Source organism: Centruroides sculpturatus, unplaced genomic scaffold, assembly GCF_000671375.1.
Source record: "Centruroides sculpturatus isolate CEXI.00-Female unplaced genomic scaffold, Cexi_2.0 scaffold430, whole genome shotgun sequence".
In the NCBI taxonomy this organism is placed as follows: Eukaryota; Metazoa; Arthropoda; class Arachnida; order Scorpiones; family Buthidae; genus Centruroides; species Centruroides sculpturatus.
The window spans coordinates 597,857-612,379 of NW_019384725.1; the positions used below are offsets into that span (position 1 = coordinate 597,857).

At 29.5% G+C, this 14,523-nt stretch overlaps 1 protein-coding gene across 1 annotated transcript in view; it reads right to left on the reverse strand.

The window, feature by feature from the left end:
* The window catches only part of LOC111628101, a 104,480-nt gene extending 90,683 nt beyond the window's left edge, over positions 1-13,797 (reverse strand). The window contains exons 1-3 of the mRNA XM_023371823.1: positions 13,771-13,797; positions 13,580-13,691; positions 8,786-8,832 (exon numbers count right to left, since the gene is read on the reverse strand). Coding sequence (XP_023227591.1) covers positions 8,786-8,832; positions 13,580-13,691; positions 13,771-13,785 — 174 coding nt within the window. The 5' untranslated portion in view covers positions 13,786-13,797. The remainder of the gene's footprint in view (positions 1-8,785; positions 8,833-13,579; positions 13,692-13,770) is intronic.
* Between the last annotated feature and the right edge of the window lie 726 nt (positions 13,798-14,523).

The following is a 14,523-nucleotide window of genomic DNA, read 5'->3' on the forward strand; positions in this document are numbered from 1 at the left end:
ACAGGCCACTGAATGTAGCATAAAATGTTCATTTTTAATCATATATTTAGAAAGTATAATAAAGTAAGAACCGGTCCGCGAACCTACACGAAAATTGGGTCACAGAATCGAGTACGATGGTCCCAAGGTCGACATTGTCACGTGGCTTAAAGTTTCCGTTACCGATAGTCACGTGATAACTGGGTTGGCGCCAAAATATTCTAGACTCGTAAATGCTCGACAGCCAAAAAAAAAGGAGATTAAATTTAAAAAAAAAGTAAGTAGCCAGAGGCTATCGAGACAGACAGTAAGTGTTCTTGAAATTTGCATATTTAATTGTTATATATATATTTTTTTTAAATTAGAAAATAATAATAGAAATAATAATTAGTACGGAAAGCTTAATTTTATTCCATTTTCATGGAAAGCCTGAGGGAGATATTCATTTCTGGACGGTTGTCCCAATTAGCGAGGGATGCATGGAAGCGAATCAAAGAACGGATCCATAAGATAATCATCATTATTATGCGAATAAATAAATAATTTAGTAAGTAATTTACTACTTTAAAACGTTTAAAAGTAGTAAAATTTGATCGGTTTGGAGAAGAGAAACACTCCATCACACGCTTTCATTAACGATAATAAAAATGTCTGCAGACAAATTTCTTCTTCGCTCTCTTAAATAACGGTTATAACATAGCGAGTTCATTGTTGTTAACGTCTATCCGGTGCCAAGATATCTCTAGATATCTCCCTTCTTTCGACTGCTTTCTCAGCATAAAGTATTTTTTAAACTTTCAAGGTCGGATCACCCCCCAGCGATTATTTAAACAGCTGGCCAACACATCAAGTAAAATCGTTTATAGAAATTCTAACGCGTTGTAACAATAATAACCTGGAATCCTACTTTTAATAAACTAGGTTTTTAAGGGTTTAGCGTAGGCGGCAACGATATAGGCTAAGTAGATTAAAAGTTTTTTTTTGTTTTTATGAATTCAGTTAAGGTTACTCACCGTATAACGAGCGTTAGGAGGTGGTACATTACGAAACCTCAACGTCTTGCTCTTGAGCATAACCCTCATGGCACTACTGTACAACTGTGATACACGTCCATTGGCACTGTCAGACGGCAGATGTGGGCCAAACAATGTTAGCACTCGGCAATCCAAGGTTAGTTTGCCGCCGCACGGAGCTCAAAACATCCGTCAACAGGAAAAACACCTGTCGTTCGACTATACACTGACCTGCGCAACGGGAACGAAGCGCATGACATCACAGAGGAATAAAGATTTCGAATAGAAAAAAGGAAACAAAATCAAGTTTGTTTCCGCTCTCTCGTCATAAACAGTTTCGTAAAAAAAAAAATAAAATAAAATAAAATGTGACGACTGCTACAAAAGCGTGTAAGACGATCGTTTCCTATATATAGACACTTTTACCATCTATAAACAGATGGGGACTGGCTGAGCAAGCGCACTATACCAGAACTATGTCACTGATCCCCTTTTTCTTTTAAAGAATCAGTTCAGTAGTGGGTGGCCTTATCCTTTATAGGTCTAAAAATCGAATGAAAATTATTCGATAAGAGTTGCGTCATGGAAAATTTCCTCGTTTCGTAAAAACAATAATAAACAACTTCCCATTTAATAAAATATTAATTTATTTATAAAATTTAAGTCATTTAAAACACAATTTTTATTTGTCTAAAATGAATATAAAGTTTGTTAATAAAATAAGGAAAAAAAATGATTTCCTTTGTACATTTTTGTATAGAAAAATGTTGTAATTTTTGAAAATTAATTAAGATATTCATCCACGTCTTTTCCTTTATTAAAATTTATACGAAGTAATTTAAATCAAAACAATGCTCTCGTGTGTTTTTTTACACGTGAAAAAATGCAATTAATACGTCTGAATCGTAAACGAATGAATTTTAAGAACTTACAGAATTAATTTTTATACATTAATAAATACACAAAATGGCAAGAGAAATTCGGGAAAAAAATATATGGCTTATAAAATACGCTCGAGTAAACATTTAAAAAATTTGCTCGCTCTTACGTTTCGAATTTTTATTTTCTGACTAATAAATTGTTTTTTTTACATTGTTTCTAGTATCTATATTGTGTAAGAGATGCAATCATTGGTTAATGGTTATACATTGTTTTTTTTTTCCTTCGGTATGAAATTGTGCCACCGCACCGGCTATTAGTTTATTTATTCCTCGTACTTGCACGATAATCACTCAACCATATTTATGTGTATTTTTTTTAAATATATCTACAGGAAAATTGTTATATTTTGAAAATTAAAAACAATATCACTGTAGTAATTATTGATATAGATCAGGATCTTTCGCAGATATTCATCAGTTCATTTGTAGAAAGGAAATTTAACTTTTTTAATTAAAAAAAATTCATTTTTTAAACTGTTTTCTCGTGGAAAAACAGCCACACCTTATACTTAACGATCGAAATAGAAGAGAGAGAAAAAATATATATGTATATATATATATATAATAATTCGAAGAAAAATAAATTAAATCACGTCGATCGATTTTTTTTTAATATTTAACTTAATAACTTTGAATTCTAAAAATAAATTGAAGTGGAATAAATTTTAAATAATTTAAAATATGATTTGGGATGAAATAATTACGAGTTTTATCGGAAAGTGACGTTAGAAAATGCGACGGATGAGGATGCGGAGGGATGAGGATGATAAGCATCTGAGATATCTGTTAAGAGAAGACGGGAACAGTGATGGTTTGTGTCGTCGAGACTTGTTTTATTACTTTTAGATATACATAAAAGCCTATCTGTCGGCTTATATTGCTAAATGGTAGAGATTGGAGACGTTGAGGTGCAACGACCCTGTCGGGTCGTAAAACAAAGTCTAGAAAAGCTTTGGAACAAATCACGCGAGACAGTCAGATATTATGTAATTTTATCATTAACAAACTATGTAGATTGTAATTTGAGAACGTTTTACAAGATCTATCGATCTTATCGATGCCACTCCATACCATTTTGCTTTTATATTGGACGTGGATTAACCGAAAACATAGTTTTCACGCTCGCTTTCCTTCTTGTTCAAATTAATTCTATCCAATTTTTCAACCATTTCCATTGACCTAAATGGAAGAAATGGCGTCGATCGTTTCTAACTGGGACACCTTTGATTAATGATTTCGTGCAAATTCTCTCTTATAAATGAAAGAGATAAAAATAGTTTTCGACGGATTTACATGCGAATTCATACTTTGAAATACAACATTTTTAGTGAAATCTGAAAGGTATGCAACTTCTCGCCGATAGAAACTATAGGGATATTAATTAATTTAACTGATTTTCTACGGATTTTTATCCGTTCGGGCAGCTTATATTACATATAAATCGATGATTAAACCAAGCAAAAATTTCTTCTTCCACTATTAAGCTCTTATTTTTTTCTATTTATTTTTTGGATAAAATTCCAAAGAACTAATCGACTTTGGCAGTAAAACACGAAAAGAACGTCCGAAAAATTCCAAAAGAGAACGTTGTATTGTCACCGATTCAAATAAAATACACAAAGAAGTTATATTAAAACTGACTTTGACATTGTATTTGGTTTTTGAGTGGTACTCGTTCTCTACTAATTGCTCCGTTTTCCCTAAAGGCAATAAATTGCTTCCTGTCTACATTGATTGTTATAAAAGATGCGAAACATATCAAACTCTATTCACCATTTTAATAAAACTTCCAAAGCCAAAAAAATTGTTTACAACGCTTTTATAACCTCCCACTTTTAAAACCACAACCCAAACCAACAGTTCTCAATCGGTGGTACGCGTACCCCCAAAGATCACAACTACAAGTCAACACTTCAGAAAGTTGAGAACCTATGTTTCTACTTTAAGTTTCTAAATTTATAAATTAAATAATAAAAATTTAGAAAAGAAAAGAAGAAGAAGAAGAAAAAAAACTCTCTATAAATTTGCGGTTGTTTAGAAAGTGGATTAAAAGTTTCAATATAAAAGTTGAAAGGAGAAGTGACTCACCTTTATCCGCTGTAAAGTTAGAAAAAAAAATCAAGCTATCAGCAATATAATTCCAAGCAAAAGTTGCAGCTCAGACGATTTCCTGCAAACTTCCGTCTTGTAGTCTAGTACTTTCCTGTACAGAGAGCGAGTTGCGCAGTAAAGCATGCACTCACCCAACTATCTTTCAATCATCTGGCAGTTGATGGTTGGCACATTGTCTTCGGTCACGTCATCTTACATATCGTCTTGATGCATCTAACGTCACTAACTATTTAAATTAAAACTTGATTTTTACGTCATAATCTCCGTCGTCGTCGTCTTCCCCCCTTTGAAATCCAATCCTCGAATCGAAAGATATACATTAAAATTGTAGTATTTTTATCGATCGTCGTCTACAATGACATTTCCTTTAGTAAAACAATACTTAATTAGACTTATTTCTTCTCCGATATCAAAAGATGATGTGGAGAGTTTTAAATTTTTATATTTTAATAATAATAAAAGTAATGGGGTTGGGATATCCAGTATATCCCAATGTAGGGCATCCGAAGACATAAGTTTAAGTGACAGATGACAGTTTCGGGCTCGTTGTCGGCACTGACAGTCCAAGTGAAGATTACTAGTCGTTGACTACAATCTATGGGAAGACATTAAGGTTCGATTTACACACGGTTATATCAGAAAAGACTGCTGTTAGCTTTTAATCTTACTTTGATCATTCTGTAAGATGGCGGTTGATGCTAAAAATTGATACTTTCCGTGATAATTTAACCGATAACCAATCGATACAAATGATAAACATCGCACTTATTACTTAATTTCTTCCATTAATTTTAATTATAACTCAACAAATTACAGGTGTTACGGAGATTAAACTTTTCCAGTTAAGTTGTAAAGTCGAATGGGATGATGTACAGTACGATGCCATTCTAATTATAATTTTAATTCGACGTCTACATCGGCGTAATTGCTTATAGTAATGTAAAATATATGATGAAAAAATGGAAACGATGAGCATTTACCTCCTTTGCTTGTGTTACGTTTCCCATAAAGACCCATTTCCGGACATGAGAATCGACAGATGCATTCGTAAAATGCTAAGAGAATTGGAAAATTGGATATAGAGTGAAAATGAAACTGTCTTTTTTCCTTTACCAAATAAATATCTTGCGGATTTGTAAATTGCAACTAGCATTATATTCGATTTTTTATTATAAAAATAAAATGTCTTCCTTAAAGCAACCGTAAGTAGAAAGAACGATGCAAAGAAGTGATAATGTCAGACGAAAAATGATAATAAATGGCATTTTACTCTACCGTTTTAATCTTTCTATCAATTTTTAATTATAATCGTAATTTTTTAAATGGTATTTAACTTACTGTTAATCCTTAATTATCCTTTTTCCCCCCTCCTCTCTCTCTGCCAACTAAATATGGTTTTTCTCGTTTACAATTCCGAGAAAAACTGTTAAAGAATCGCCAGCTGCATTAATAACAATAGAAAAATTCGTATTAAATCTTTAAAAAAATAAGTAAAAAAAGTATTTTTTAATTTACATTTTGATTAAACTACTTCTACTTCTAAGCATTTTTTTAAATTTTTCCCCCGTAACTCGCTCTTAGATTTGGCAAAGGAATAAAAATTGTAATAGAGAATTGTTTCTAGAAATATGATTTAAAATTCTAGGCATGAAAATGCCTTCATGAGAATGGTAATGCCTTCCTTTAAGAGCACACGTACAGTACACGAGATTAATAGACTTATAAGTGAGGTATCGAAAGGTTTAATCATTGTTATCGTTTAATGTAATTCTTGAGATAATTACTACTCTTACGCAGCGTATAATTAAAATAAAATTCTTTCATTATGAATTGTTAAATTTCCTCATATAGAAATCATCTTATCTCTGATCATTGTGCATTGTTTTGCAAACATAATAAGCGTTTGTATTAAAGATCAAAGATGAAAAAATTCAATAGTAAATGTTGAATATAAATGCTTAAACAATCTCTAAATCGTGTTAAGACAATTAAACAACGGGAATTTTTTAATGCAGAACCTCTAATTAAACGCAGTATCATTTGAACTTAGCGGAAGAGAAAAAGATATTATTATCAACATAAGAAGTCCTCTGCGATTTTTATAAGATAGAAAGTTAAATACATTTCAACAAAGATAGAAATTGATTGGTTGAAAGAGCAGACGAAGGCGGAGATATGCTAATTTTACTTAATTTACTTCCATGTAACGGAAATTGTACTTTTAAACGAATCTTTTCTTTTTGTTTATTTGAATATTCACAATTACAAAATGTTTCTATTTTTATTCATTGATTAAATACGGATAAATTAAAGGAATTTTCATAATCAAAACTATTTATAATTTATTGTTTACTAAGAAAAATTAATTGGAATTACTTAGAATAATCAGACAGTACTTTCTTTCTATAAAATATAATTCAATTTCGATACAGAGAAGTTGAAGATTTCTTTATTTGAAGTATCTTAGTGAAAGTTTTAAATGATAATAACTTAATAAAATTACTTTCATCACCGTAAGTGGTCTTTTAAATGGAAAAACTTTAGCAGAAATGACTGATACTTTTGTAAATATTGTAACTTCTTTATCTTAATAGACTTTAAAATAACGCTGTTTTTGTTTATAGTGTATATACGGTTTTATCGTTTTAGTACGACGTGTAACGGATAATTTACTAGGTCCTTCGTTAATTTGGATACGTATCCGCTTGCCAAAATAAAAATCTCAAGCTAAAATAACAGATAAAAATTCAATTAACCTAAACGAAATTTTTATCTTTGTAACAGAGTGTTTCTACTAACGATCAACACTTCATGAATTCTGTATGAGTTGAAAACAAATAATCGGAAACTGTTGAGGTAAGTGAACTAACATAAAGCTATATAACGTCACGTTATCGCTATACCGAGTTTTCTACGGCTTTAACGAGTAGAATATTTACTAATCAACCGTTTTTTTTCGCTACTACACTGAACGTCCTATAGACATAAAATTAATGGAGAGAGAGCTTTACATAAGAGCTAAATTCTTCCACTTGTTTTTTGCTCCGATAAAAAACTTAAATGCCCTTAATATATTTTAAAAAATTATAATATTTTATAAGTAGAAATTCTGTTCATTAACCTTGATTTAATTTTAAAAATTAACGATCTGTTTATTAATGTAACTAGGACATAACGAAGTTCACGTAGGCAATTCGCGTTATATTCCTTCGTATTATGTTATTTTTTTAGGGGGATTTAATAAGATTTAACAGCAAAATTATAATATATATCCTTCCAAAGACAAGTATATTTTCAATTTTTTTAATTTTGTTCATTAAAAGCAAAACTGTTATCTAATAAAGTTTCGTAACTAACAAGTAAACAATTGAACAGCGGGATGAATTTATCCGAACCGACACTTTTACACACTCAAAGTTCATTTTAATAATCTCATTATATAATGAACTTTACGCTATTGGTTTTAAGCAAACATTATTAACTCTAATCTCTATAATAGCTAAGGCTGAATCTCTCCGTTCTATATATATTATAACCACGAAACACGAAATATAACGTATATGAAAGGTTATAAAACGTTAAAATTTTCATGCAAATACCTTGTCAAAGCTTTAACGATGATTAAAACAACGTTTTTAATGAGTTAATCAAGTTATAAACTAACTCCAACCCTACTCCATGTTGGACTTTTGTACTATGCACTCCATTGTTTCCTACTCTTATAACACAGCTTAATTTACTGACTTACTTGTCCGTTAAGGTCACGGCTGGTGAATCGAGTCACTCGAAAACCTGAATGGAATATAGAGTTATTCCCCCCTTTTGCTAAATCCCACGTTCGTTATAACTTAAAAAAGTCATTTCAAGTTCGAACTTCGAGTTTCGAACTCTAAAAAAAACATAGGGTGTGTCACCTTTTAAGGTTACTTATTTGTCACATGGGCGATCGTCTACTCGATGACGTCACGATCAATTTATCTCAGCAGGACAAAGCAAAGGTCACGGACCTGTCTGGACACCTACAGATTTTTCCCTAAGTAATTGACTCGCGTCTTTAATAAATTCATCGATTCCCCCCCCCGATTGATTCCTTTATGATTTGATTAATCATAAAGGAAAGCGATAAACACTTTTAAAAAAATTTCATCTTTAAATATTATTGTTTAATACATAGCTATATAACTTTTAGGTGTTTGTGTGTGTGCAAAAAATTATGTTTTAGAAGAATAATAAAAGAATTCTTTAACTAAACACTCACCTGGATAAGTAAGTATATAGAAACTAACAGAACACGGTCTGAAAACGCATATGGGGCAGATGGAAGTGAACATCTGTCGTTCAGACACGTCACAACTACGTCGAGGTAGCACGTACCTAACTGGCTGGATGCCGCCAGGTATTAAAACACACACGTCCGAACGGTCGAAGTGTCTCGATGATTTTAACGCTGATCATTTATATAAAAACATTCCACCAAAATCTAAGTAAGACGCCCCTCGAAATCAAAACCATTATCTTTAAAACACACACACACACACAAAAAAATGAATAATTAAATCGGCATTGTTATCAATTGATCGATATACCTAGGCACGTGGTCAATCACGATTGATGTCCACGCAGTACAACGACCTCGATGCTTGATTCTCGTTTTTTCTCTCTTTTCTTATTTTATATTCCTCCCGTTTTATATCCCATTCGACATACGAACAATAAATTTGACTTAAAAATAATTCTTACCTGTTTAAAAAATGAATGGCTCCAACTTGATTTTTGCGTGGTGCCATCTGTGGAGAGAAAATTGAAGTAAATCGTACAGTCGTTTATATAAATTTGTACAATGTATAAAAGTACATATAAATCATGTTATTAAACTTGTATAAGACATCAGGCGTTATTTATTGAAATTAATGTAACGTGTATAAATTATTATTTTTTTTAATATATTTTTTTCATGTAAACTGTATCTATATAGCTTTGACATTGCATGTCTCCTAACAACACATTAAAGTATAATATAGTAAATGGTAGCTTAAGATTACAGAAAATTATGTATTCTAGACCACACCCTGAACTAATTATAAATGAAACAAAGAGAATGTTATTTACTCTAGAGAATATTGTAAAAATTATTCTAGAAAAGTTTAAAAATAACTTTAATTTTTATATAGAAAGAGATGATTGATATTTTTAAATTTTCTTGTGGTTTTTTTATCATTAAAAAATGCTGCTTATAATGTATTAATTGACATTTTTTAAAATTTTCTATGGTTTATTCCATTAAAAGTGCTGAAGAAGCAGGTATTGATTGACATTTTTTACATTTTTAGGAGTTTTTTCCCATAAAAAATGCTGCAGATGCTGTATTAATTGACATTTTTTAAAATTTTCTATGGTTTATTCCATTAAAAGTGCTGAAGAAGCTGTATTAATTGATACTTTTTACAATTTTTAGGAGTTTTTTCCCATAAAAAATGCTGCAGATCTGTATTATTTAAGCAGATGTTGTATCAATTGATATACTTTAAATATTTTACTGTACTGTCTTTTATTGAAAAAAAAAGAAATGATACAAATGTTGTAGACCTTTTAATTGATATATTTTTAATTTTCTAGTGTTTTTATCATAAAAAGTTCTGCAGTTTTTGTATTATTTCAGACTTTTTTCTACTTATTCTAGCAAAACAATGATGATTAAATGAAGGAATTGTATTGGAGAAAGTGTTTTTTTCCTAAGTATTTGCGTGATAACTAAGCACTGTTTAAGTGTTCGTTGACCTTACTTAGCTATAACTTCCATTCAATTATTCATTTCAATTGTTAATTTACCTTTATATATATTTGCACGTCACATAAGTCAGAATTAATAATTACAAACCTGACCTACATTAGGTTATAGATGCTATTTTACATGCAATTCTTTTGAATAATTAATAACAGATGTATTGTTATCAAATTTCCATTTTTCTATATAACAACAGAATTATTTAACTATTAAAATTGGTCAATATAATATGTTTATTTGCCTTTGTTTTCTCTTACTTTTTGCTTATTTTATTACTATTTTATTCATAGTCTAATACTGATTTTGTTGAATCAGTATTAAGAATATAAATTATTAAAATTAAGAAAATTCTTTGATATTTCTTTTTTAATTATGTAATTAACCCTTCTTAATTTAATTATTTAACTATTAAAATCTTTACCTTTGTTAATTCTTTTACATGTCATTAATTTATCTAAACCTTCAGATATCAAACATCAGAGTAATTAATATATTTATAATGAATGTAATTATTCAACCATTTAAATATATTTATCTCTTATTTAGCAATTATTTTATCATTTATCATATGTAAATACATATACTTTATCCTTTTATATCCATTCATAATAGATCAATGACTTTAAATTACAAAGAATGGCTTCTTTATTAATTATCAAACAACTTTAACTACTTAATTTTTACAGTTTAGTATTTTATTTCTCATTTTTTCATTTAAAATGACTGCTCTGACTTGATTAACAACTTTGAATTGATACGAAGAAGAAGCTGGTATTTATTTATATTAATAAGTTTAATTAATTAAGATATGAAAAGTTGATAAATAAAACTAAATTTTTTCTCTTTATGTTCACCATTTTTTATATTTTTTTAAAGTAACATCTGAACAGATCAATGACATTAAGTAGGGATTACCAGGAATAATATCATACAGAATGGTTTTAATATACCAACCACACCCTAAGTTATAAAATTTATTTAAATTAGTTTCATATTGAACCACTATTATGTAAAAATCCTTCTAAAAGTCTTGTTATTATCTTAAAAAAAAAACATCTTCTAAACTCTTATTACTATCAAAAAACTCCTCTAAAAATACCTTCCAAAATTCTATTACTATTCTAATTCCTTACTATCTAAAGAATTTCTCTAAAAATCCTTCCAAAAGTCCTTCTAATTGCTCACTATCATCTAAAACTGGGTTTGAAAACCATTTAAAATCTCATTTATATTTAAAGATCCTTCTAAAAATCTTAACTTTATATTTATACTACCTCTTCTAATAATCTAAGTTATTTTATTCTCTAAAACTCTTCTAAAATTTTATTTTTTTCTCTCTAAAACTCTTCTAAAAACTCATTTACTCTTTAAAAGTCCTAAAAAAACTCATTTTACTCTTTAAAACTTCTCTAAAAACTCATTTTACTCTTTAAAACTCCTCTAAAAATTTATTTTGTTTCCTAAAACTCTTCTAAAAATCCATTTTATTCATTAAAACTGCATTAAAAATGAATTTTATTCTCTAAAAGTCCATTTTAAAATCCTCTTAACATCTAAAAACCATAGTATTATGTAAAAAAAAAAACAGAATAAAAGAAAATTACAGTTAAATCTGATAAAGCATAACCTTCAAACCTAAATATAATTACATTTCAAGAAAGGAAAACACACACACACACGAAAATGAAAAAAAAAACAGGAGTAATACAGTTTAAAGAATTACCTAAATTGAGTAGAACAGGTAATGAAAGTTTTCTAGCTTTTCTTCGCAAGTTGCAAAGTACATCCATACTAGTCCAGTCAAAGTGCAAATGAATCTCCGTTTACATTAGACGGGTCAAAATAGTAGAAAGAGTTGATTGAGTCGAGTCTCGACCCCTAACCTGCTTAGTTACTATTTTTGGATTTTTGTCGAGACGTCATTGTAAAGAGAGGCAATCTCTTCGATGAAACCTTCTCCTTTCCCTCCCTCCTTGTTTTTTTTTATAGATTTTTCAAGACTGATGAAGTAATGTCACTTTTAAACATATCCTTTCGGATAAAGCGCACTCCATTATGTAACATAGACAACGATTAATTTGACGTAACAAATCGCTCTGTATTTGATGTCTACAAGATAATACCATGTAATTTAGTAAAAGAAAATCGCTCGTTCGGTCTCGTACAAGGTCGAAACATTATTTTTAAAATGGAAATGACATATTTAAAGTGTATAGTTTGATAGAGTAAGTGATGTAGAATGGGATGCTGTGGAGGGTGGACTTGGCATGGAAACTATTAAGCGAGTTAACTATAAGCGAAAAATATGATAAAGTTATTCGAAAACTAAAAATAAGGTTAATGGAAAGAAGGGAGAAAAGTGTCCAGATGTTTAAGTGTAACCATAATAAACATTATATCCATAAAAGACCAAGGAAACTTGGAACTTTTGTGAACATCCAAAGTTGTTTGTGCCTGGAATTCACATTTCTTCTAACTAAATTCTGTTTCTCCTGATTCATCCAATAAACTAGTGTTACGAGGAAAAATTTAAATCAACTAAATCTCGATAAATATTTATCTTTCCAGATGATAAACATTTATTTCTTCCCCCTCTTCTTCTTCTTCATCTTCTTTTTTTTTGGGGAGCCATTTTAGTTTGTTAGATCCTGTTAGCGCCTCTCCATTTTGTAATGTTTAAAATATAATTTTCTGTTAAAGTTAAATCAATATTTTAAGATGATTAATAATAGGAACTGACGTGAGAATAAATTTAAATAATAGAATATAATTCAAGTAGGCGAGATGCTCGTTGGATGATGATTGAATAAAGATTTATTTTGATCTTTAAAGGCTCTTCATGCCCTAAATATGATACAGATTCTTTCAATTTACAATTACAAAATTATTATCGAACAATAGATAATTTTTCAAAAGTTTATAATTGAGTAATTAGATTTTTATCCTTTGTTTCTTGCTCTACTTTTCGTTCATTTTAAGCTTTAAACGATCATTGTAGAATGTATACGGAGGAAAATTTCATATATATGAAGGTAAAAGTGTGTACAAACATAATTTATGCATAGATAAATATGTAATACATCGAAATATATATGTTTTATAAGTATTTAAATGATAAAAATGTACTAAAAATGCATAGAAGTTGGAGTCAAATCTCTGTAAAATTTGATGTGAGAAGTGAAATATACTAATGTACGACTCTTTAAATGTCTAGTAGAAAAATTTATACTAAAATACGAATAATAAATTATTTTAAAATGTCAAAAATAAGGTTTAATAATGTAATAAATTATAAAAAAAACATATCAAACTAAGATTTCTAGTCTTAGCCTACTTCTACGAAAAAAAATCAGTAAAATATTAATAAAAAAAAGGGAAGAGAACTTAAAAAATAAGTTTTTCTTTATAAAAAATCCATTAAAAAATAATTTTACTCCATTTATCGATCAAAAAGCTTCTATCCAATCTTATTAGAAGTGTTCATTACGGATTTCAGGTCGAGTGAACAACACATTCTGACCACCCCTACGCTTATAACGACCATTTTTTTTTAAACAAAGAACCAGTAAAATATTTTTCACACGTTAAAATCATCATCATAATCGTCGTCTTTTGTTTGGATATTTTATTCAACGACTAATTTCGCACCTTTACTTTAATGGGTGCCATTAATATCAACACTCCATAAACATCACCCTTTTGTATATTACATAAAACAGTGTTTAGAATAATATAATTATAACACTAACCTATGTTTTTTCTTTTGGTTAAAGCGTTAAATACCGATTCGAAGGAATAATTAGCTGTTAAAAATCTAGAAGTTGCCTCCTTACACTTTTCCTTCATCACGCTCCCGAGCACCTGTCCACAATGACAGGTTTTTAGTAAAACACATGCGATGTTTCCGCATCACGTGAACAACTTCCCGTAATTATCTCACATCTGACGTCATCATTTAATTAAGATGTTTTCGTTCGAGACGATAATTTCGAATATTTCTAATGATTTATATTTATAATTTCCTTCGAGTATGGCACAATAATAAACGACACGAAATAATTATTTCATTGTTTAAAATCTAATAGAATGATGCGGGTAAGCTATTTAATTATATAAATTTCGTATTAGATTATATTAAATTTCATAATTTTAATAAGTTTTGTAGCGAGAATAGTGAAGATGTTATCAATTATTCAAGCCAGAATTCCAATCAAGATAATGACAGAGATTCGGTTGCAGCAGCTTCGATAAATTATGTGCTTAATATACTTTTATTATGTGTTGGATTCTACATAATCTACAAAGTAACGTCCCTCCTCTTCCTCCTCCTCCTCTTCCTCCTCTTTCATCTTTTACCATTTTTCTTCATCATTAACATCTCGTTTAGTTGCAGCTTTTTGCTGGCTTTTTATGACACAAAATTAATAATATTTATCAGCCTTTTCAAACTATGTTTTAATTTCTTGTCCACGCTGCATGCAATTCTTGTTGTAATGACAATCGCTGCTTTTATCGATAACTTCAAGTAGTTTATTTTTAGCCAGACTACAGGATATACAAAACTCTAATATAAAAGCTTCCTTGTAAGGCTCTAATCAAAAATAATCTACAAAATTTTCAATTAGAATCTTGTATAAAGTTGTTAAATTAAGAAAAATATCTTCTTTCATTAAAATATTCTTCTCGACTTTCT